Here is a 21,270-nt window from a genome sequence, read left to right on the forward strand (position 1 = left end):
CTGAACACCGGCCCGCCTCGCCTGCCCAGGGCGGGTCTCTGGGTCCCTTCTCCCCCTGACTGAGCCCAGTCAGGGCCGCCCTGCCGCTTGGTCACCAAGTGGCTCATTCACAAGGAGCACAGGAAAGTCTTACAGGGGAAGGACAGTCCACCTGCCACCCTTCTCGACAGCACGCCCCCCCCCCCCCCACCACCAAGGTGCAGGTGGATTGCCCCCAGTCTGGCAGGAAAGCCAGCTCTTTGAGCCTTTAGAGGGGTGCCCGCCCCGCATAGGTAGGACCCGAATCCGAGGCTGCGCGCCCCCTCCCAAGTGTGGGTGGCTGTCCCCCTACAGCCCCCAAGTGCCCCGGGCGCTGGGATCTGGCTCTCAGGTTCAGATGAAATTCCTGCCGCCGTCAGCTCTTCTGCGCGGAGGGCAGGCAGAGGTGGGGACCTGGTGGGGGGGCGAGCAGCCCCCAGCATCCCCCCAGGGTCCACGGGCCGGGGCCAGGGTCGACCTCGGAGCGCCTCTAAGGGAGGACTGTTTCAGGGGGCTGCGGTGCTGCGCCTCGACTCAGCGTCCCTGGAAAAAGAGCGCCCTGGGACTGAGTCGGGGGTCTCGGTTTACGTGTGGGCTCTTGGGCGCATCAGCTCAATGCCTAGAGGGAGGCGGGCAACCAGAAAGCCTCTCGTGGCGGGTCAGAGCTCAGAGAACCGCCCAAACGCTGGTGGGCAGGCGACCCGGGAGGGGCGGCGGGCGGAGGGCACCCGGCGGCCCCTTTAAGCGGGGGCGGCGCGGGCAGGGCGCGGGCAGGGCGCGGGCGGGGGGCGGCGCGAGCCGCGGCCGCCGGGGCGGAGCCAGCGCCGAACCGGTCCCGGAGGCTCGAGACCCCGCCCCGCGCGGGCGATGCCGAGCAGCGCGGCGGGCGACGGGCGGCGGGGCGCGCAGAGGAGCGGGCCGCGGCGCGGAGGCGGCCGGAGCGCGGCCCCGCCATGGGCTTCCTGCACCAGCTGCAGCTGCTGCTCTGGAAGAACGTGACGCTGAAGCGCCGGAGCCCGGTGAGCGACCCCCCGAGCCGCGGGCCTGCGGGAGCCGGAGTCTGCGCGCACCGGGGCCGGCGGCGCGCTCCCCGCGCGCACGTGCGGTGGCTCGGCCGGGCGCGCGCGGACCCCAGGCGGGCGGGGCGGCGGGTGGTCGCCCCTTCCACGCCTGCCCCTGCCGCTGCCCGCGCTCTGGCCTCCGGAGAGGGGGCTCAGCTGTACCCGGCCCGCCGCCCGCGTCCGCTGACATTCGTGGAGCTCGGCTGAGTCACGGGGCGGGCGCCCTCCGCAACGCGCTCTCCCGGGCCAGCCTCAGGGCTGGAAGGTGGCCCCGGGCCCTTGGGGGCGCGGGAGACCCTGCTTCCCTGGGCAGAGGACCGGCTGGGAGTCTGGATTTGGCTCAGAGGCGCTGCAGTCTCTGGGCCCAGCCCTGGCGCCCCTGCAGGGACCATGTCCCTCCTCCGGGCGCAGCCCTCTGTCCTTGGACAGGCGCCTCTCCTCGCGCACATCCACCGGCCCTTGCTCACGGGCTTGCACCGCGTCCTTGCTGTGCCTGCCTCGGCCAGCCCGGGCCCTGCTGCACGCTTTTGTCCTTTGGGGCTGTCCTCCCTGAAGCGGTCCACTCTCCACTCCCCCCACTTGGCCTCCCCCCGGGACTGGGTCCTGTGACCACCACGCTCCCCAGCTCTCTGCCCTGTGCTCAGGGGCTGAAGCTCTGGTGAGGAGCGGGGCTGGGGCGGTATGGGTGTCATCACGCTGACCGCCACTTCTCTGGCCTTGGGAAGGGCAGGGGCATCTGCTGGCCTGCCTAGCTGGCACCAGCCACATCACAGCAAGGCAGCAAGCCATGGGCAGCTTGGGTTCCTGACAGGACACCGGGGATTTTTCAGGATGGGGCTCAGGGCGGGTTGGGGTCTGGAGATGGAACCTGAGGTGGCGGCATCTTCCTGCTTCTCTGGGGTTTGGGGGCTCCTGTCCCACCTGGCCCTGGGGCCCCTTGAGCTGACCAGCTCCTGCCTGGGCCCCTCCCCGAGAGGGGTTTCAAAGTGCACAGCGGGAAACCCAGACCTGCAGATGGGCAGGGTAGCCATCATCACCCTGGCCTGGCAGGGTTCCCCTGGGCACCTGGCCCCGGCAGGGAGCCAGGCTTGTGTTCGCTCCCTGCCCACGGCGCCCCGGGCTGACTGGCACTGGGCTCGTGGATCAGACCTGCAGCCTCTGGTGCTGCCTCCTCCGCCGCAGGTTTTGGGTCACAGGGGCCAGCAGGGCGGGGCCCTGGGGAGGGATTGAGACTGGACGTGGGCATGCGTCAGTGTCACCCCCGAATTCCTGGCAGGGAGGATGGGAGCTGGGAGCAGAGGCTCCAGTGAGGGCCCCAGCATCTCCTGGGCACCCCAGGGCTCAGGGACGTGGGCACCTGGCAAGCAGGGGGAGGTGCCCACTGACCTTCACCCAGGAGTAGCCCCCGCATGTTAGGCTGGGCCTCCCTAGAGCCTTCCTTGCCCCGCCCCATGGCGCCCCCAGGGATGGCTGGGCTTGTGGAGGTCCTTGGCCTGTGGCCACAGCACAGCAGGAATTCTTCCTCCAGGGTGGCTGAGGCCTCGCTGCGCTCATGCCGGGGGCTGGGGCAGGCCAGGTGGCGGGCGCACTCCTCCACTTTTCTGGGAGGGTCTTGGGCATCACGGTTGGATCCCTGGACTTGGCTGGCAGAGGGTCTGGCCTGTGTGCTGCGTGCCTCGCTGAGGGTGCGTATGTACCCTGGGGGAAGCCTGGGCTGGGGGGGTAGGAACCAAGGATCTCTGTGCCCAGCTTGCTCCATCCTCCCAAACTCTGTGCCTCGGTTTCTCCATCTGTCGGTGTGGACCTAGGTCTGGATAGCGGTCTGTCCTGGGGCTTCTGGCTGCTCCTGGTGGGGGACCAGGTCCCTGGAGTCAGGGGCAGCGCCTCCGTCCTCAGGCCTCACCTGTTCTCTTCTGGACGCAGCGGGAGGGGCCCGGTGGGGACACACGGGGCACTGGCCCATCTCCAGCGACAGGGGTCTGACCACCTTGCAGGCCGCTGGGTGGGGCGCCCAGGTGGGGCTGAACCTGCACTGCCTGTCGTAACCAGATGCCCCTCTGGCCACCCTCCCGCCAGGCAGGCCTCCCTCCTCCCAGCAGCTCGTGTGTGGCTGTTGCTATAGCAATGAGGAGGCAGCAGGCCTGCTGCTGCAGTTACTGGCGGAGGTGCCCAGTGGCAGGGCGGGGGTGGGTGGGGCCGGTTCAGCGGCCGTGACCCCAGCCGCGCTGGGTGTGCACGCCACAGGCGCCTGTCCTGGTCCACGATGCCTCCTGGGCTGGCCCCGGGCTGGCCCCGGGCTCAGGGCGGGGGTGGAGGCTGGCACGGGCTGGGGCGGGCATGGGGTGCAGACACACAGCAGGGTGTTCCACACCACAGAGCCCTATTGTCAACCCAGTAAACACAGCAGCATCTGGCCCCTCCCGGGGGGGACCAGAGCTTGGGCCCTGGGCCAGAGAGAGCGCCGCTGGGTCAGCACTCTGAAGAGTGTTTGGGGTGAGGGGTGAGGCTGAAGGAGCCTTGGTGTCTCTGCAGAAGCTCAGTAGGGTAGGGGTCAGCACGTGCCCCCAGGTGGGCCAGGGCCCCCCAAAGGGCAGCCAGCCCAAGGTCGTCCTCCTTCCACCGCGCCCTCCGTGAGCCAGGAGGGGTGCAGGTGGGGACAGAGGGAAGGCTGGACCCCAGGCACTTCTTTCCCGCTCCAGGCGGGTCCCAGCAGGGCTCACCTCGGTGCTGAGCCTACAGCCGAGTCGCCCTGGGAACCCTGATCAGAGCCCCTGGCAGGCAGGGCTGCACCCACCTGCGCCACCTGGGGGGGGGGGCAGGGCAGAAGGCACCTGCGTCTCAGGGTCAGGGGGCTGTCAGACCCCTGACCAGGTCTTCCCAGAGGCTCAGGGCCCAGGGCTTACAGCCAGGCCCTCCCCTGCTAGGCCTCACCTTCCTAGGCCTTTTCCAGGCGGGGAGATTGATGGCGCTACAGCTGCAGGGAGAAGGGCTAACCCGGGGGAGGGTGGGAGTCGCAGGCCACTCCAGACTCTGAGATCTTGCCCAGGCGGCCCTGCAGGCAGGCGAGGAGCTGGGCGATGGACGTGTGGGTCTACGTGGGCCACAAGCCGCTTGATTTGTCCCTGCCAGCCTTCAGTGACCACATCTGGACTGGGTGTGGAGACCCAGTCGCTTGAGCCAGAGAACACTGATCCTCTCGCTCCTCAAAGAGGTTCTGGAAGGAAGGGGCTGTGATCTTTGTGGCCTTGGGGGTCCTGGGTGGACCTGGGGCCCCTGGGGGGGGGGCCATGCAGGGTCCAGTGGGGCTGGGCTGGCCCTAGTCTGTGAGGGCGAGGGGAGTTTGGGTGTGTCCTGTCCAGCCCTGGGCAGATGGCCTCACTCCGCCCACCCTTTCCAGTGGGTTTTGGCCTTCGAGATCTTCATCCCGCTCGTCCTGTTTTTCATCCTGCTGGGGCTTCGGCAGAAGAAGCCCACCATCTCTGTGAAGGAAGGTGAGGGGCTTCTGGGGGCCCGGCTGGGAGGGGCGGGCAGGCGGCCCTCACGGCGTCTCGCACACTCGTGCGTGTGCACACGGCTCCTCCCAGCACAGGGGTGCCCATCCCCCGGCGCGGTCCCACGCCCCGAGCCTAGCCGGGCTGGGGAGACCGCGGCGCTGGGTCTCACTGTCTCCTCTGTTCTGTTCTGCCCCGCCCCCCCCCCGCCCCGCCCTGCATGGTGTCTGTCCTCCTCCCGGGCCTGCATGCAGTCTGTAAGTGTGCGGTCACCTCCCGGCTGGCCCGGGCACCCTTGGGAGCCCTGCGGGGCCTCCTGGTGAAGCTTGCGTCCTCCCCTGCCCCTCACTTGCGCTAACGGCGTCTCCTGGACAGCTGGGTCCTGCAGGGCCCCTGCCTGCTGTCAGGAACAGCTGGCTCGGTGGGGTGGGGGTGGGGTGGTGGGAGGTCAAGGCTGGAGCCCCCTAGACTTCAGTGGCTCCCCGGTCAGGCTCCCTGGTGTCAGCCAGGGTGGGGGTGCCTGGCCCTGCCGTGCAGGGCTGCAGCACCTGGCCGCTGTCCACTCAGACCTAAGGGGCTCCTGCATTCACTCTACTAACCAGCTGGCCAGAGAGGTCAGAGGTCACTGCCCAGGAGGGGCCCCCTGTGCTCCTGAGCCCTGGGGGCAGTGCTGCCGCCTGTTCTTGGGGAAGCACAGCGCTGACCTCGGCTGGCGGAGGGAAGAGGGACGCTCTGGCAGTTGTGGGGAAGGGATGGTGAGATGCACTTTGACCTCTGACCTGCCGGGGTCATCTGCAATAGAACACTTCAGCCGTCTGTTTCCTGTCTGCTGCCTGCAGCTGCTTTTCTTTCTGAGTTTCTCTAAATCTCTCTTCTTGGCCTCTGTCTCTTTCCCCCCCGCCCCGACCCCGCCCCTCCCCGGCCCTGGGCCCTCTCGCCTGCCCGCCAGCCTTCTACACGGCGGCGCCCCTCACCTCCGCCGGCATCCTGCCGGTCATGCAGTCGCTGTGCCCCGACGGCCAGCGGGACGAGTTCGGCTTCCTTCAGTACGCCAACTCCACGTGAGTGCCCGCCCCCGGCGGCCCCACCCCGGGCCTGGGCCCCGCCCCCAGATTCCCCGCCCCGGGCCCCGCCCCCCGGCGGCCCCGCTCCGGGCCTGGCGGCCTGCGGGTGACGGCCGGCCGGCGTTGCTGCAGGGTCACACAGCTGCTGGAGCGCCTCAACCGCGTGGTGGAGGAGGGCAACCTGTTTGACCCGGCGAGGCCCAGCCTGGGCTCGGAGCTGGAGGTGCTGCGTCAGCACCTGGAGGCCCTCAGCGCCGGCCCGGACCCCTGGGACGGCCCCGCGGCCCGACCTGCAGGTGCGCCCCGGGGCGGGCCGGGGGTCAGCAGGGTTTGAAGCCGGGCTCAGGCGCTTCCTGCCGCAGGCCCCACGCCCACACCCCTGCCCGGCGCTCACCAGGCGCCCGCTGCCCGTCACTGTGGCCCAGACACAGTGGGAGCTGCTGGGAGCTCAGCTCGGAGGCCCTCTGGGGCACTCTGGCCCCGGGTGGGGCCGGCCTTCAGCCCCGTCCGTCTGTCTGTCCAGTGTCCTCCTTCTCTCTGGACTCGGTGGCCAGGGACAGGCGGGAGCTGCGGCGCTTCCTGACGCAGAACCTGTCGCTGCCTGACAGTGCGGCCCGGGCCCTGCTGGCCGCCCAGGTGGACCTGCCCGAGGTGAGGGCTGGGAGCCTCAGTGGGGCGCCTGTGTCTTCTCCTGGGGGAGCCCCCAGCCTGGCCCCCCGCCCTGGCGCTCTGCTGACTCCCCTGGGGGTGCAGGGCTCCTGTGTCTGCTCCTGGGGGAGCCCCCAGCCTGGCCCCCCGCCCTGGCACTCTGCTGACTCCCCTGGGGGTGCAGGGCTGGAGCCCCAGCTGAGCCCCGACCCCCTTGCACTCAGGTCTACCGCCTGCTTTTCGGCCCTTCGCCTGGCCTGGACGGAGGGTCAGGGCCCCCCAGGAATCAGCAGCCCCTGTTCCGGATGGAGGTGAGGGGCACACGCTGCCTGCTTCTGGGTGAAGAGAGGGCTCTCCTGGAGGGTGAGGGCTCCCCAGGAGGGTGAGGGGTCCCCTGGAGGGTGAGGGGTCCCCAAGAGGGTGAGGGGTCCCCTTGGGGGTGAGGGGTCCCCTGGAGGGTGAGGGCTCCCCAGGAGGGTGAGGGGTCCCCTGGAGGGTGAGGGGTCCCCAGGAGGGTGAGGGCTCCCCTGGAGTTGGTGCCTGTCACAGGGAGGCAGGGTGGGAATGCGTCTCTATCCCTCCCCCTGCCCCCACCTGCTGTTGCAGGACCTGGGTGGTCTCGAACCCAGCCTGCTGGGTGGGGCAGGGTGAGGCCCTGGGCCGTCTGGGCCAGGCCTTTGGTGTCCTCTTGGCTGGGGCGCCTTTTCAGCCGTTCCCCTGCACCCTGCCCCTAGGAGCTGCTGCTGGCTCCTGCCCTCCTGGAGCAGCTCACATGCATGCCAGGCTCCAGGGAGCTGGGCCGGGTCCTCACTGTGCCCCGGGGTCAGCAGACAGCGCTGCAGGGTTACCGGGACACGGTCTGTAGAGGGCAGGCTGTGGCGCGTGCCCACCGCTTCTCAGAGCTGGCTGCTGAGCTCCGGAACCAACTGGATGCAGCCAAGATCGCCCAGCAGGTGAGGCCTGCCTGCCAGCCAGCCTGCAGATCTGGCACCTGGGCTGTGCTTGGGCCCCCTGCCCTGGGCCTTCGGTCCAGCCTGTCTCCCCATCCCTGGTCGGCACTCCTTGACCCCCAGGCTGCTCCCCTGCTCGCCTCCTGTGTCTCCTGCGGGTGTCCTCCCTGTTCCACGCTGACCTCAGCCACCCCTGCAGAGCAGCCCCCAGACCCTGCGCCCTCCCCTGGGCCTGCGTCTGCCCACTCACCCTGTTTCCCCGCAGCTGGGCCTGAATGGCCCCAATGGCTCTGCCGCCCCGCAGCAGCCACCACCCCCACCGCGGCTGCAGGCGCTCCTGGAGGACCTGCTGGACGCCCAGAAGGTCCTGCGGGACGTGGACGTCCTCTCGGCCCTGGCCCTGCTGCTGCCTCAGGGCGCCTGCGCAGGCCGGGCTCCTGGGCCCGCAGCCAGTGGCCCTGGCGGGGCGGCCAACAGCACTGGGGCTGGGGCGGGCCCCAGCTCCAACAGCACAGCCGAGGAGGGGGCCCCGTCCGCTGCAGCCCCGGCCCCCTCGGACGCACTGCAGGGCCAGTGCTCCGCCTTCGTGCAGCTCTGGGCCGGCCTGCAGCCCATCCTGTGTGGCAACAACCGGTAGGTGGGTGGCAGGGGGCGGGGGTGAGGAAGACGGGGGGCGCTGGACCTGCCCCCAGGCCTGGCTCTGACACCCCCTCCCTGGTCCTGGCCCACGGTCCCCCACTCCCTGCCAATGGTTTGCCACCTGCACCTGCTCGGAAGCCCCACGCTCACCCCTCCCTGCCGGTGCCCCGTCCCACGAGTCTCGTCTGCTTGCCCTAGCACCATCGAGCCCGAGGCGCTGAGAAGGGGCAACATGAGCTCCCTGGGCTTTACGAGCAAGGAGCAGCGGAACCTGGGCCTCCTCGTGCACCTCATGACCAGCAACCCCAAGATCCTGTACGCGCCCGCGGGCTCCGAGGCAGACCGTGTCATTCTCAAGGTTTGCGCCTTGGGCTGCCCGTGTCCTCTGGGGCAGGAACTGAGGGAGCTGGGCAGAGGGCTCTGCAGGCTGGGGGCATCGGTGGGCGGGCGGCGGGTGGTAGAATTGGCATGAGAGGGGTGCAGCCCTGGCTCTTGAGGACTCCGGGGCTTGGCTCTCTGGGTAAGGGGACCTGTGAGCAAGTTCTAGGTGCAGGGGCACTTTGAAGGATGGCCGAGCATGGCCAGGGCTGGGCAGCACTGGTGAGGAGAGAGGAGGGCCACAGGCAGAAACCGTCCAGAGCCTTGTCCAGGGCAGGGCAGCTGCGTGGTTTGGGACCAGCTGAGGGCACAGTGTCTGTGGCCCTCCCAGGTTGCAGTCTGGAAGAAGTAGAAACCAGGGCTGGAGATGGCCCAGGAAGGGGAGGGGCTGTGGAGGGCATCTCTAGGATGAGCATGGGGGAAGATAAGAGCCAAGTGTCAGGGCCGCTCAAGAGATACGTGGAGAGGTCCCACAAAGGGGCGAGGAAGACACCGCTGGTGGCAGGGGGTGGGGAGGCTGTGCTTTCCTGGGAGCCGGGCAGAGGGGGTTTCAGGGGAGGCGCTGAGCAGAGGCCTGGGAGGGGAGGGCTCGGAGCTTCCAGGGGCCATCTGGCCAGACCTAGATTGGTGGTTGGTGGGGACTGGCCAGTGGGTGGCCTCCAGCCATGGAGGGAGGTAAGGAGTGAGAACCCCCCTTGCTGGCTGGGGTCCTTCCATGAGCCCGATGCTCTGCCCTCACCCTCTGCAGGCCAATGAGACCTTCGCCCTTGTAGGCAACGTGACTCACTATGCCCAGGTGTGGCTCAACATCTCAGCAGAGATCCGTGGCTACCTGGAGCAGGGAAGGCTGCAGCAACATCTGCGCTGGCTGCAGCAGGTGCTGGGGGGCTGGGCTGGGGTGGTGTGGCAGGGACCCACCTTGGCCAGCCCAGGCCACCCTCTGAACCGGCCTCCCCCTCCCCCAGTATGTGGCCGAGCTGCGGCTGCACCCAGAGGCACTGAGGCTGTCACCCGAGGAGCTGCCGCCTGCCCTGCGCCAGGACAACTTCTCACTGCCCAACGGCTCAGTCCTCCTGCAGCAGCTGGACACCATCGACAATGCGGCCTGCGGCTGGATTCAGTTCATGTCCAAGGTGGGTGGGTGGGCCCCGCGAGGCCCTGCGGCTGCCCAGGTCGGCTCTCACGACGCCCCTCTTCTAGGTGAGTGTGGACATCTTCAAGGGTTTTCCAGATGAGGAGAGCATTGTCAACTACACCCTTAACCAGGCCTACCAGGATAATGTCACCGTGTTCGCTAGTGAGCCAGCCCCCTGGGCAGGTCCCCAGCCTGGGTCCCCCGCCTCTCCCCTGCCCAAGACCTTCCTGTCCAGTACCCCGTTATAGTCAGTCGCCGGCCCCGCCCCACCCTCGGCCCCGCCCCGCCTGCCCGGCCCCGCCCCCACCCTTGGCCCCGCCCCAGCCGGCCGGCCCCGCCCTCCCTCTCCCTTCCTCGGCCCCGCCCCTCATCTCCCCCTCTCCGCCCCACCCCTCCTCCTGTCCCAGGTGTGATCTTCCAGACCCGCAAGGACGGCTCCTTGCCGCCCCACGTGCACTACAAGATCCGCCAGAATTCAAGCTTCACGGAGAAAACCAACGAGATCCGCCGGGCCTACTGGCGGCCAGGGCCCAACACCGGCGGCCGCTTCTACTTTCTATATGGCTTCGTCTGGATCCAGGGTGAGGGCCCACCCTGGAGCCGCGGGGGGCCACGGGGGGCCGCGGGGGCCGGGGCGCAGCCTTTGCTGACCGCCGTCCTCTTGCTCCTCCCACCCGCAGACATGATGGAGCGCGCCATCATCGACACCTTCGTGGGCCACGACGTGGTGGAGCCAGGCAACTACGTGCAGATGTTCCCTTACCCCTGCTACACGCGGGACGAGTGAGTGCAGAGGAGCGCTGGGCGAGCGCTGGGGCCCGTCCACCGGCCTCCGCCTCACGCCCCTCCCTCCCCCCAGCTTTCTGTTTGTCATCGAGCACATGATGCCGCTCTGCATGGTGATTTCCTGGGTCTACTCTGTGGCCATGACCATCCAGCACATTGTGGCAGAGAAGGAGCACCGGCTGAAGGAGGTGGGGGAGATGGGAGGTGGGGAGAAGAGGGGAGGGCTGGAGGTGGGGGGGGATGGAGACAGGGGAGAGGTGGAGAGGAGGACAGGTGGGGGGCAGCTGTGGGCAGCCCTCCCTCCCCTGGCCGAGTGCCCTGCCGCCCTCGCGCAGGTGATGAAGACCATGGGCCTGAACAATGCGGTGCACTGGGTGGCCTGGTTCATCACGGGCTTCGTGCAGCTCTCCATCTCGGTGACGGCGCTGACCGCCATCCTCAAGTACGGCCAGGTCCTGGCGCACAGCCACGTGCTCATCATCTGGCTCTTCCTGGCTGTCTACGCCGTGGCCACCATCATGTTCTGGTGAGGGCTGTGTGGCCGCAGCGGGCGGGCAGGAGGGGGGGCTTGCTTCCAGTGAGGATGCAGGACTCGGGTGTGGTTGACGGCCCATGGCCCCACCTGCCCCCAGCTTCCTGGTGTCCGTGCTGTACTCCAAGGCCAAGCTGGCCTCGGCCTGCGGTGGCATCATCTACTTCCTGAGCTACGTGCCCTACATGTATGTGGCTATCCGTGAGGAGGTGGCCCACGACAAGATCACCGCCTTCGAGAAGTGCATCGCGGTGAGGGTCATGGGGGTGGCCCAGGCTTGGGGGTGTCCGGCCTCCTTTCCCGCACTGACACTGCTGTCTCCTCAGTCCCTGATGTCCACGACGGCCTTTGGCCTGGGCTCCAAGTACTTTGCTTTGTACGAGGTGGCGGGCGTGGGCATCCAGTGGCACACGTTCAGCCAGTCTCCTGTGGAAGGCGATGACTTCAACCTGCTCTTGGCTGTCACCATGCTGATGGTAGATGCGGTCGTCTATGGGGTGCTCACGTGGTACATAGAGGCTGTACACCCAGGTACCGAGCCCTTTGGAGGGGAGGGGAATAGGAGAAGGGGGCTGTCTCTAGGGGGACACATGGCCTGGGGGGACAGTGACCCCAGGCCCTGGTTCAGCCTCCCCTCTCCCCATAGGCATGTACGGGTTGCCCCGGCCCTGGTACTTCCCACTGCAGAAGTCCTACTGGCTGGGCAGCGGGCGGACGGAGGCGTGGGAGTGGAACTGGCCGTGGGCTCGCGCCCCCCGCCTCAGCGTCATGGAGGAGGATCAAGCCTGTGCCATGGAGAGCCGGCGCTTGGGTGAGTGGACACCAGGGTGGGCACTGGGGCAGTTGCTGACTTTAGGGGGGTTGGGGACAGCCCTGTGCTGACTCTAAGCCCCGGTGCAGAGGAGACACGGGGCATGGAAGAGGAACCCACCCACCTGCCGCTGGTGGTCTGCGTGGACAAGCTCACCAAAGTCTATAAGAATGACAAGAAGCTGGCTTTGAACAAGCTGAGCCTCAACCTGTATGAGAATCAGGTCGTGTCCTTCCTGGGCCACAACGGGGCTGGCAAGACCACCACCATGTGCGTGTTGGCGGGTGGGTGGCAGGGAGGGCTCCCTGCAGGAGATGGGGCCGTGACCTCACCTGTCTGCCCAGGTCTATCCTCACTGGCCTGTTCCCACCAACGTCGGGCTCGGCCACCATCTACGGGCACGACATCCGCACCGAGATGGACGAGATCCGCAAGAACCTGGGCATGTGTCCCCAGCACAATGTGCTCTTCGACCGGCTCACTGTGGAGGAGCATCTCTGGTTCTACTCCAGGCTCAAGAGCATGGCCCAGGAGGAGATCCGCAAGGAGATGGACAAGTGGGTGGGGCTTGGGCGGGTCGCGAGGCTGCAGGCAGCAGCACTGCTGCTCCCACGGCTCACCTCCCATCTGCCCTCAGGATGATCGAGGACCTGGAGCTCTCCAACAAACGGCACTCGCTGGTGCAGACGCTGTCCGGCGGCATGAAGCGCAAGCTCTCGGTGGCCATCGCCTTCGTGGGCGGCTCCCGGGCCATCATCCTGGATGAGCCCACGGCCGGCGTGGACCCATACGCGCGCCGTGCCATCTGGGACCTGATCCTGAAGTACAAGCCAGGTGAGCGGGCACCAAGGGTGGGGAGAGCGGGCCCCTGCCTGGCCCCACCTGGCTGCCCCTCTGATCCCCGTCTCCCCCAGGCCGCACCATCCTCCTGTCCACCCACCACATGGACGAGGCTGACCTGCTCGGGGACCGCATTGCCATCATCTCCCACGGGAAGCTCAAGTGCTGCGGCTCGCCGCTCTTCCTCAAGGGCGCCTACGGGGACGGCTATCGCCTCACGCTGGTCAAGCGGCCTGCCGAGCCCGGGGGCCCCCAAGGTCTGTGCGGAAGCCACCTGCCCCAGACCCCTCCTCAAGACCAGTGAGGCTGAGGGGCTGGGCTCTCACCATTGCCCAGTGGGCCCAGGGTGCTGGTTGGGCCTGGCCCACCCTCTCCCCCAGCCCCTGAGTGAAGCCCTCCCTACCTTCCCAGAGCCAGGGCTGACAGCCAGCCCCCCAGGTCCGGCCCAGCTGAGCAGCTGCTCCGAGTCCCAGGTTTCCCAGTTCATCCGCAAACATGTGGCCTCCTGCTTGCTGGTCTCAGACACCAGCACGGAGCTCTCCTACATCCTGCCCAGCGAGGCCGCCAAGAAGGGGGCCTTTGAGCGCCTCTTTCAGGTGCGTGAGTCCGGGCTGGGCTGATGGAGGAGGTGGGACTCGGGGCAGAGGTCTGTAGGAAGTGGGGGCGACCAAGGAGGTGTGTTCAGCAGAAGAGGTGGTTCTGGGCTCAGGGGCGGGGCCAGCAGAGGGGCGTGGCGTGGCGGGGCCAGTGGAGGGGTGGGACTGGTGGAGGAGGCCGGACTGGGCTCGGGGGGCGGGGGGCCAGAGGAGGGGGCGGGGCTGCAGCAGGGCTGGGGCGTGGGCAGCAGAGGGGGCGTGGCAGGGGCGGGGCCAGTGAGGGGTGAGACTGGTGGAGGTGGCAGGACTGGACTCGGGGGCGGGGTCAGCGAAGGGGGCGGGTGTGGGGCGGGTGTGGGGCGGGGCCAGTGGAGGAGGCGGGGCTGCCCAAGAGGTGGGCCTCACGCAGCTCTTTCACAGCACCTGGAGCACAGTCTGGATGCACTGCACCTGAGCAGCTTTGGGCTGATGGATACGACACTGGAGGAAGTGTTCCTTAAGGTGTCGGAGGAGGACCAGTCGCTGGAGAACAGTGAGGCCGGTGAGACTCCAGAGCTGCTGATCAGCTCTGCCCCCATCCCCTGGCTCCGTCAGCTCTGAACACGAGCCTGGGGTTGTCCCTCTTTCCCTGTCTCTGGGGGCCAAGGGTTTTAGGTGTGAACACGGAGCAGGACGCCCCAGGGTCAGGCTGGGGCTAGGGCCTGGGGTGGGTGGGTGAGTGTGGAGGCTGGGGTTCCCAACAGGCCTACAGGTGAAGGCCGCCCTGAGTCCCCATGTGTCTCCCCTGGCCCCTCTGCAGATGTGAAAGAGTCCAGGAAAGATGTATTGCCGGGGGCTGCGGACCCGGTGTCGGGGGAGGGTCCCGCCGGCAACCTGGCACGGTGCGCGGAGCTGGCCCAGTCACAGGCGTCGCTGCAGTCCGCGTCCTCGGTGGGCTCTGCCCGTGGTGATGAGGGGGCCGGCTACACCGATGTCTATGGCGACTACCGCCCCCTCTGCGACAACTTGCAGGACCCTGACAATGTCAGCTTGCAAGGTGGGGGCTGTTGGGTACAGCTGGGAGGGTCCCTGGAGGGTGGAGCGGGTCCGTGCTCAGCTCCTGCCTCCCATGCAGAGGCGGAGGCGGAGACTCTCGCTCGGGTTGGCCAGGGCAGCCGCAAGCTGGAGGGCTGGTGGCTGAAGGTGCGCCAGTTCCACGGGCTCCTGGTGAAGCGCTTCCACTGCGCCCGGCGCAACTCCAAGGCACTGTCCTCTCAGATCCTGCTCCCCGCCTTCTTCGTCTGCGTGGCTATGACCGTGGCACTCTCCGTTCCAGAGATCGGTACAGCTGCCTGGCCAGGCACCTGGACATCCGCCTGCTCGGAAGCTACGTGGGGGGGGCCCTGGGCGTGGCAGCTGAGGCTGTTGGGCACACTCTGGGGTTTCATTGGGGTGCAGACCCCAAGCTTGGGTCCCCTGTGGGTACTAGGAAGAGGGGACCCAGGCCTGCGGGTTGCTGGCAGGCTGTGGGAACTTGCTGAGGCTTCCCCGTGTATCCCACCAGGCGACCTGCCCCCGCTGGTCCTGTCCCCCTCCCAGTACCACAACTACACACAGCCCCGTGGCAACTTCATCCCCTACGCCAACGAGGAGCGCCGGGAATACCGGTGAGCCACCAGTGGGGCCGCCGTAGGGGGTGGGGGCTAGCGCGGGGGCTGGGGGGCTGGCCCGACCCCCACCTGGACTCACTCTCTGCTTTCCCAGCTTGCGACTGTCCCCCGACGCCGGCCCCCAGCAGCTGGTGGGCACCTTCCGGCTGCCGTCGGGGGTGGGCGCCACCTGTGTGCTCAAGTCTCCGGCCAATGGCTCGCTGGGGTCCACGCTGAACCTGAGCAGCGGCGAGTCGCGCCTGTTGGCCGCGCGGTTCTTCGACAGCATGTGCCTAGAGTCCTTCACACAGGGGCTGCCGCTGTCCAACTTCGTGCCGCCCCCGCCCTCGCCCGCCCCATCCGACTCCCCCGTGACCCTGGACGAGGACCTGCTGCCCACCTCCGGGCCAGGTACTGGCTAGTGGGGCCGCCTGGGGCTCGGGAAAGCGGGGGCCGGGCTGACTGTGCGCTCTGCCTACAGAGAACTGGACGTCGGCGCCCTCCCTTCCACACCTGGTGCGGGAGCCCGTCCGCTGTACCTGCTCTGGGCAGGGCACCGGCTTCTCCTGCCCCGGCGGTGTGGGCGGGCACCCGCCCCAGATGCGGGTGGTCACGGGCGACATCCTGACCGACATCACCGGCCACAACGTCTCCGAGTACCTGCTCTTCACCTCTGACCGCTTCCGGCTGCACCGGTGAGCAGAGGGGAGGGGCGTGCCAGCCATGGATGGGAAGAGGACCCCCATTGCCCGCCTGGCCTCACGGGTGGTCGGCTTGCCACCCAGGTACGGGGCCATCACCTTTGGCAACGTCCAGAAGTCCATCCCAGCCTCGTTTGGGGCCCGGGCCCCAGCTATGGTGCGGAGAATTGCAGTACGCCGGGCTGCCCAGGTGAGCCCCGCTTGGCCCCGGGCCCTGCCGCGTCCCACCCTCGCCCCAGGTCTGCAGGGACGACAGGCTCTGGGGGGGTCTCTGTGTGCCCCCGCAGGTTTTCTACAACAACAAGGGCTACCACAGCATGCCCACCTACCTCAACAGCCTCAACAATGCCATCTTGCGTGCTAACCTGCCCAAGGGCAAGGGCAACCCTGCGGCCTACGGTGGGTGAGCGGGACGGGGTGGGTGAGCGGGACGGGGTGGGTGGCGAGGGGCGGGCGGGCAGGCAGAGCAGGTCCTGAGGCTGCCGCTTGCTGCAGGCATCACCGTCACCAACCACCCGATGAACAAGACGAGCGCCAGCCTCTCTCTGGATTACCTGTAGGTGCAGGCGGGGGTGGGGGCAGGGTGCCGCCACGGGGCCGCGTGCCGGGCAGGGCTGAGGGCCTCCTCACCCCCAGGCTGCAGGGCACCGATGTGGTCATCGCCATCTTCATCATCGTGGCCATGTCCTTCGTGCCGGCCAGCTTCGTGGTCTTTCTGGTGGCCGAGAAGTCCACCAAGGCCAAGCATCTGCAGTTTGTCAGCGGCTGCAACCCCATCATCTACTGGCTGGCCAACTACGTGTGGGACATGGTGTGCCCCCAGACCCCCGGCTGTCCCCCATGCCCCTGCCCCTTGCTGGGCCCCCCGTCCTGCCCTGGGGACCCTCACCCCTGCCCCCAGGCCTCTCCGCCTCTGGCCCCTCACCTGCCACCCCTGCTCTGGTAGCTGAACTACCTGGTCCCGGCCACCTGCTGCGTCCTCATCCTGTTTGTGTTTGACCTGCCGGCCTACACGTCCCCCACCAACTTCCCGGCCGTGCTCTCCCTGTTCCTGCTCTACGGGTAAGGGGGTGATGGCGGGGGCTGTGGGGGGGCGGCGATGGCAGAGGGGGCAGCGCAGGGGGGCAGATGGCCCAGTGACGCTGCCTGGCTGCCGCCCACAGGTGGTCCATCACCCCCATCATGTACCCGGCCTCCTTCTGGTTCGAGGTCCCCAGCTCGGCCTACGTGTTTCTCATCGTCATCAACCTCTTCATCGGCATCACCGCCACCGTGGCCACCTTCCTGCTGCAGCTCTTTGAGCATGACAAGGTGGCCCGGGGTGGCGGGGTGGGGGGCTGCGGGGCTGAGGCTGTGCCCTTACACCCCACGCTGTGACCCTACAGGACCTGAAGGTTGTCAACAGTTACCTGAAGAGCTGCTTCCTCATCTTCCCGAACTACAACCTGGGCCACGGGCTCATGGAGATGGCGTACAACGAGTACATCAATGAGTACTACGCCAAGATCGGTGAGGCTGCGGGGCTGACAGCACGGCCCCTGGGGAGGCGGGGCGAGTGGGTGCTCCCGAGGCCCCAGCCCTGAGCCAGCTGCCCCACAGGCCAGGTTGACAAGATGAAGTCTCCCTTCGAGTGGGACATCGTCACCAGGGGCCTGGTGGCCATGACCGTCGAGGGCTTTGTGGGCTTTCTCCTGACCATCATGTGTCAGTACAACTTCCTGCGGCAGCCACAGTGAGTGTCGGGGGCCCTGCGGGTGGGGGCGGGACTGGGCGCTGCCCTCCGGCGTGGCCATGGCGTGTAGGCACCAGGCGGCGTCAGCCACGTGCTGCCCCTCCTGCCCCCCAGGCGCATGCCCGTGTCCACAAAGCCCGTGGAGGACGACGTGGACGTGGCCAGCGAGCGGCAGCGAGTGCTCAGGGGAGACGCCGACAACGACATGGTCAAAATCGAGAACCTGACCAAGGTGGGCCCTGGGCGGCTGGGGGCAGGGCCCGGGGTAGGCCGGGGCCCAGGCCGGAGCTCAGGGGACCTGCTGAGCGGCCACCCCCTCACCTCCACCAGGTGTACAAGTCGCGGAAGATCGGCCGCATCCTCGCCGTGGACCGCCTGTGCCTGGGCGTGCGTCCTGGCGAGTGCTTTGGCCTCCTGGGTGTCAACGGTGCGGGCAAGACCAGCACCTTCAAGATGCTGACGGGCGACGAGAGCACGACGGGGGGCGAGGCCTTCGTCAATGGGCACAGGTGCGGGCGGGCAGGCGGGCGCGCGGGTGGGCGGGCCGGCGGCGGCCCCGGTGCTGACGGCACTGCTGTGTCCCCAGCGTGCTCAAGGACCTGCTCCAGGTGCAGCAGAGCCTGGGCTACTGCCCGCAGTTCGACGCCCTGTTCGACGAGCTCACGGCCCGAGAGCACCTGCAGCTGTACACAAGGCTCCGGGGCATCGCCTGGAAGGACGAGGCGCGGGTGAGGGCCGCCCGGCGGGAGAGGCGGCCGGCGCGGGGGTGGGGGCGCCCCTGACGTCCCCGTCACTCCCAGGTGGTGAAGTGGGCCCTGGAGAAACTGGAGCTGACCAAATATGCCGACAAGCCCGCTGGCACCTACAGCGGAGGGAATAAGCGGAAGCTGTCAACAGCCATCGCCCTCATCGGGTACCCGGCCTTCATCTTCCTGGTGAGCCCAGGGGTGGCATTGAGGGGAGGATGGGGGATGGGGAGGATGAGGGCTGGGGTGGGATGGGGAGGATGGGGATGGGATGGGATGGGATGGGGAAGATGGGGAATGGGGGAGGATGGGGGATGGAGTGGGTTGGGGGTCAGGTACCCCAACCTTCATCTTCCTGGTGAGCCCAGGGGTGGGATGAAGGTCAGTACCCCATCTTTGTGTTTTTGGTGAGCTGGGTGGGAAGCAGCTGGTGGGGCCAGCTGGGGTGGATGGGGTGCAGTGGCTGAGCCTGGCACCACCCCCAGGACGAGCCTACCACAGGCATGGACCCCAAGGCCCGGCGCTTCCTCTGGAACCTCATCTTGGACCTCATCAAGACGGGGCGCTCAGTGGTGCTGACTTCACACAGGTCCGTCCCTGCCCCCCGCTCCACCCCCCCACAGGCCCCCACACTCTGTGCCAGCCTGTGGGTCTCGCCCACAGCATGGAGGAGTGTGAGGCGCTATGCACGCGGCTGGCCATCATGGTGAACGGGCGCCTGCGCTGTCTGGGCAGCATCCAGCATCTGAAGAACCGGTGAGCCCCGGGGGCGGGGGCTTGGAGGGGAGGGGCACGGGGGGGGCGGAGCGGGGCCCTGGGGGGAGGGGCCTGGGGCGGGGGCGGGGCCTGGGGAAGGGGCACGGGGCGGGACCTGGGAGGGGCACAGGGGGCGGGGGCGGGGCCTGGGGAAGGGGCACGGGGCGGGGCCTGGGGAGGGGAACGGGGGGGGGGGGGGGGCGCGCCCATGCGGACAGGGCCCCACCAGGGAGCCACAGGCTGTTGACGAGCCAGGCCACGACTGGGCCCCTCTGCTGGCTGGGGTGTGGCCATGAGCCTGTCCCGCAGGTTCGGGGACGGCTACATGATCACGGTGAGGACCAAGAGCAGCCAGAACGTGAAGGACGTGATGCGGTTCTTCAACAGGAACTTCCCGGAGGCCGTCCTCAAGGTGGGCCAGCCCTGGGGGTGGGAGGGGGCACCACCCGAGCGGCGCCTGACCTCTGCGCCCCCCAGGAGCGGCACCACACGAAGGTGCAGTACCAGCTCAAGTCCGAGCACATCTCGCTGGCGCAAGTGTTCAGCAAAATGGAGCAGGTGGTGGGCGTGCTGGGCGTCGAGGACTACTCGGTCAGCCAGACCACCCTGGACAACGTGAGTGCCCCGGGCCCGGGGCCGCCCTCCCCCTGGGCCGGCCCCCCGCCCACCCCCCTACCCCCACCCACCAGGTGTTCGTGAACTTCGCCAAGAAGCAGAGCGACAATCTGGAGCAGCAGGAGACGGAGCCGCCCTCGGGCCTGCAGTCGCCGCTGGGCCGCCTGCTCAGCCTGTTCCGGCCGCGGCCTCCCCCTACTGAGCTGCGGGCGCTGGTGGCCGACGAACCCGAGGACCTGGACACGGAGGACGAGGGCCTCATCAGCTTCGAGGAGGAGAGGGTGAGCCGGGGGCTGGGGTCAGGGCCGCGGGCTGCCAAGGGGGCCGGGCTCGCGTTGGGAGGCGGGGCCGAGCTCGGGAGAGGGCGGGGCCGGGCTCGGGAGGGGCGTGGCCGAGCTGGGGCGGGAGCGGGGCCTCGGACCCCTGCTGGTCTGAGCCTGTGGGACAGAGGGACCCACCTGATACTCGGGAGTAGAGTGGACCTGGGAGGCCCGGGTGCAGTCAGGGGAGACAGACCACGCCGACCTCCTAGCACCTTGGAAACGGAGAGCATTTTGGAGCCAGGCAGAGCTGAGGTGGGCGGAACAGAGCCTGGAAACAGCAGCCACCGGCCTGGCAGGGGCAGACCACGGGGTTGGGGGCGGGGGCGGGAGCACCGAGAGGCAGCTCGGGGCGGACAGAGGCGGGAGAGCCGGCGACAGGGCCGGCCTGGGGCGGGTGCGGGCTCACACACCCCAGCCAGCCTGTCGCTGTCCACCAGGCCCAGCTCTCCTTCAACACGGACACGCTCTGCTGACCGCCGGAGTTTGGTCGAGGTTAGCGGTGGGAACAGAAGTCAGGCGGTGGCCGAGGTCCCACGTGTGCCCCCCCACCCCACGCCCACCTGCCGGGTCCTGGAGCGGGCGGTCCAGGACCAAGGGCTTCAGCCCCCTCCAGCCCCCCTCGGCCGCCGCACCGCCCTCCCCTCGTTGTGCCAAAGGCCGGCCCGGCCCCGGGCTGCGCACACCCTCAGCCTGCTCTGCCTTAAAGCCTTGGGGTCTGGCCGGCCCCTGGCCTCTGCCCATGCCCAGCTCTGCCCACCACTCCCAGGGCCGCGGGGTGCCCGGGCTGCCAGGACCGCCCGACCTCTCCTGGCGGGACCTGGCGTCCCCACGGGTTGAGCTCTTAGACCCAGTTTGGTTGGTGGCTGCTGCCGGCCTTGGGCTGAGGGGAGGGGTGGGTTCGGCCCCACCCAAGGCACCTATTTATTTTGCTTTAGGATAAGGCTCCCTCACCCTGGCTTCCTGCAGGGAGGCCGTTGTCGTGGACCGGGCAGTGGGCTGCCGGGGGCAGCGGGCCGGGTAGCAGGAATGGAGAAGCTGGCCCCACCGGCTAGGCGAGGGGCTTGACCCCCTCCCCACCCCTCCTGCTGCCATTGCCCTCCCCCCAGCTTGGCCCCCTGCCCTCCCACCTGGGAGCCAGACCTGTACATAGCGCACAGATGTTTGTTTTAAATAAATAAAAAAAGTCCACGCAAGCCTGTGTGTGTGGGGTGGGGTGTGGGGTGAAGGGGGCCCACTGGATGCCAGGACACAGCACCTGCCCGCAGGCACTGGGCTCAGGCTGGGGGAGGAAGACGGGGTCAGCCTGGAGAAGGGGCTGGGCTCCTCTCCCCTCACTGTCCCTTCTAACCAGAGCTGTCCGTGCTATTGGAAAGGGCCCGCAGGCAGGGGCTCAAGAGAGACGAGTTTCCCCCAGATGTGAGGCCCCGCGGGGGCCCTGAAGGGGAAGGTGGGCAGCTGCACGGGCCCCTCCGGCGTCTGCTCTGCGGATGTGGCAGGGGTGGCGGGGAGGGTTAGAGGATCCAAGCGCCCCGGGGAGGTTGTGGTCCTATTAAGGTTGGTAAACGGGTTTGTTCTCACTTTTTTAAAAACATGGTAGGCATTTCAGACAACACAAGCGGATAGAAAGCACAGATGGCCTGTCTGTGTTTCTAGTGTCAGAGGTCATTCTGCAGGATACACGCGTAGGCTCAGAGTCACAGGTATGAACGCATGGTATTTTCAGTTTGTTGGGTTTCTCTCTCCCTCTTGGCCTGGTTTGCTAGGGCCACCCTAACAGAGTACCACGACCAGGCAGCTTAAACACCAGACACCTACTCTCT

The 21,270-nt window shown here is 68.1% G+C and overlaps 1 protein-coding gene across 2 annotated transcripts; it reads left to right on the forward strand.

Moving 5' to 3' along the window:
• Positions 1-918: 918 nt before the first annotated feature.
• Positions 919-20,633, forward strand: ABCA2 (ATP binding cassette subfamily A member 2). Of its 2 annotated transcripts, XM_061154121.1 has the most exons (49): positions 937-1,037; positions 4,477-4,570; positions 5,520-5,631; positions 5,767-5,930; positions 6,158-6,285; positions 6,507-6,593; positions 7,017-7,235; positions 7,498-7,865; positions 8,070-8,229; positions 8,998-9,126; positions 9,215-9,382; positions 9,450-9,546; positions 9,792-9,965; positions 10,065-10,167; positions 10,244-10,358; positions 10,506-10,696; positions 10,803-10,953; positions 11,029-11,233; positions 11,349-11,513; positions 11,603-11,783; positions 11,858-12,070; positions 12,151-12,347; positions 12,428-12,610; positions 12,765-12,949; positions 13,370-13,490; positions 13,749-13,985; positions 14,064-14,270; positions 14,493-14,595; positions 14,693-14,988; positions 15,059-15,272; positions 15,363-15,468; positions 15,566-15,677; positions 15,774-15,834; positions 15,915-16,089; positions 16,225-16,340; positions 16,442-16,589; positions 16,664-16,787; positions 16,878-17,010; positions 17,125-17,242; positions 17,341-17,519; positions 17,597-17,738; positions 17,811-17,945; positions 18,242-18,345; positions 18,420-18,512; positions 18,822-18,924; positions 18,990-19,127; positions 19,202-19,408; positions 19,888-19,942; positions 20,386-20,633. In XM_061154121.1, exons 1-48 carry the CDS (start codon positions 972-974, stop codon positions 19,921-19,923), a joined length of 7,263 nt encoding a protein of 2,420 aa, XP_061010104.1. In that variant the 5' UTR covers positions 937-971; the 3' UTR covers positions 19,924-19,942; positions 20,386-20,633. The 2 variants fall into 2 exon arrangements, with proteins under 2 accessions (XP_061010105.1, XP_061010104.1); XM_061154122.1 differs by having other exon boundaries at positions 919-1,037; positions 19,888-20,633.
• Positions 20,634-21,270: the final 637 nt, after the last annotated feature.

Source organism: Dama dama, chromosome 11 (assembly GCF_033118175.1).
Source record: "Dama dama isolate Ldn47 chromosome 11, ASM3311817v1, whole genome shotgun sequence".
NCBI lineage: Eukaryota > Metazoa > Chordata > Mammalia > Artiodactyla > Cervidae > Dama > Dama dama.